We start from the raw sequence: 1665 nt of genomic DNA on the forward strand, positions 1-1665 counted from the left end.
GCTCCTCGGGTGTCCCACCAGGCAGACGAAAGGCCATTCCCAAGCTCTTCCTTTCACCACAATAGTTAGTGATTCAGAAGTTGTGTTGTTCTTTGTTGTTCGTTGTTGTTCTTTTGTTTTTCCAAATGATCAGTTTGCAGTGTGTTATCTCCAGCGGTTTAGAAACTCAAAGAGTTAGTTTTCCACAGGTTCGATTTGCATGAAGCCCAAGTCAAAATGCAAAGTGAGAAATTAGAATGGTCCGCAGCCCTTATATAGGCTCCTCGGACCCTCGTTCTGTTTCCATGACATTAATTGACGTACACGCCTGCGTTTGATTGGCCGAATGGCCACCAATGGATTTTACAGGCTAGCCTTTTTTATTTTCCAGTGAAATGTTTGACCAGCAGTTGTTGTTTTTTTCTGATATTCTACTGTAAGTTATTACTTAGGCATTGTAAACCTTTTACAACCTGTTTCAATAATAATTACAAAATATATCATTATTACATCAAATTAAAATAGGCTTCTACAAATAGCCTAGTTAAAGATTAATAAACAGGCAGAGAGACGAAAGTTTCTGTAAGCATGAATGAACCTCATTAGCATTTTGATGAGAAATACATCAAATATATATATATATATATTAGGTACCCCATGCTAGTAACGGGTTGGACCCCCTTTTGCCTTCAGAACTGCCTCAATTCTTCGTGGCATAGATTCAACAAGGTGCTGGAAGCATTCCTCAGGGAGTTTGGTCCATATTGACATGATGGCATCACACAGTTGCCGCAGATTTGTCGGCTGCACATCCATGATGCGAATCTCCCGTTCCACCACATCCCAAAGATGCTCTATTGGATTGAGATCTGGTGACTGTGGAGGCCATTTGAGTACAGCGAACTCATTGTCATGTTCAAGAAACCAGTCTGTGATGATTCCAGCTTTATGACATGGCGCATTATCCTGCTGAAAGTAGCCATCAGAAGTTGGGTACATTATGGTCATAAAGGGATGGACATGGTCAGCCACAATACTCAGGTAGGCTGTGGCGTTGCAACGATGCTCAATTGGTACCAAGGGGCCCAAAGAGTGCCAGGAAAATATTCCCCACACCATGACACCACCACCACCAGCCTGAACCGTTGATACAAGGCAGGATGGATCCATGCTTTCATGTTGTAGACGCCAAATTCTGACCCTACCATCCGACTGTCGCAGCAGAAATCGAGACTCATCAGACCAGGCAACGTTTTTCCAATCTTCTATTGTCCAATTTCGATGAGCTTGTGCAAATTGTAGTCTCAGTTTCCTGTTCTTAGCTGAAAGGAGTGGCACCCGATGTGGTCTTCTGCTGCTGTAGCCCATCTGCCTCAAAGTTCGACGTACTGTGCGTTCAGAGATGCTCTTCTGCCCACCTTGGTTGTAACGGGTGGTTATTTGAGTCACTGTTGCCCTTCTATCAGCTCGAACCAGTCTGGCCATTCTCCTCTGACCTCTGGCATCAACAAGGCATTTCCGCCCACAGAACTGCCGCTCACTGGATGTTTTTTCTTTTTCGGACCATTCTCTGTAAACCCTAGAGATGGTTGTGCGTGAAAATCCCAGTAGATTAGCAGTTTCTGAAATACTCAGACCAGCCCTTCTGGCACCAAGGCAAGGCAAGGCAAGGCAGCTTTATTTGTA

The 1665-nt window shown here is 44.2% G+C and overlaps 1 protein-coding gene across 1 annotated transcript in view; it reads right to left on the reverse strand.

The window, feature by feature from the left end:
• The window catches only part of LOC116683702 (uncharacterized), a 3880-nt gene extending 3676 nt beyond the window's left edge, over positions 1-204 (reverse strand). The window contains exon 1 of the mRNA XM_032509971.1: positions 1-204. This exon is cut by the window's left edge and continues 57 nt beyond it. Coding sequence (XP_032365862.1) covers positions 1-37 — 37 coding nt within the window. The 5' untranslated portion in view covers positions 38-204.
• Between the last annotated feature and the right edge of the window lie 1461 nt (positions 205-1665).

The sequence above is a fragment of the Etheostoma spectabile genome, unplaced genomic scaffold (genome assembly GCF_008692095.1).
Source record: "Etheostoma spectabile isolate EspeVRDwgs_2016 unplaced genomic scaffold, UIUC_Espe_1.0 scaffold00019059, whole genome shotgun sequence".
NCBI classification, from domain to species: Eukaryota; Metazoa; Chordata; class Actinopteri; order Perciformes; family Percidae; genus Etheostoma; species Etheostoma spectabile.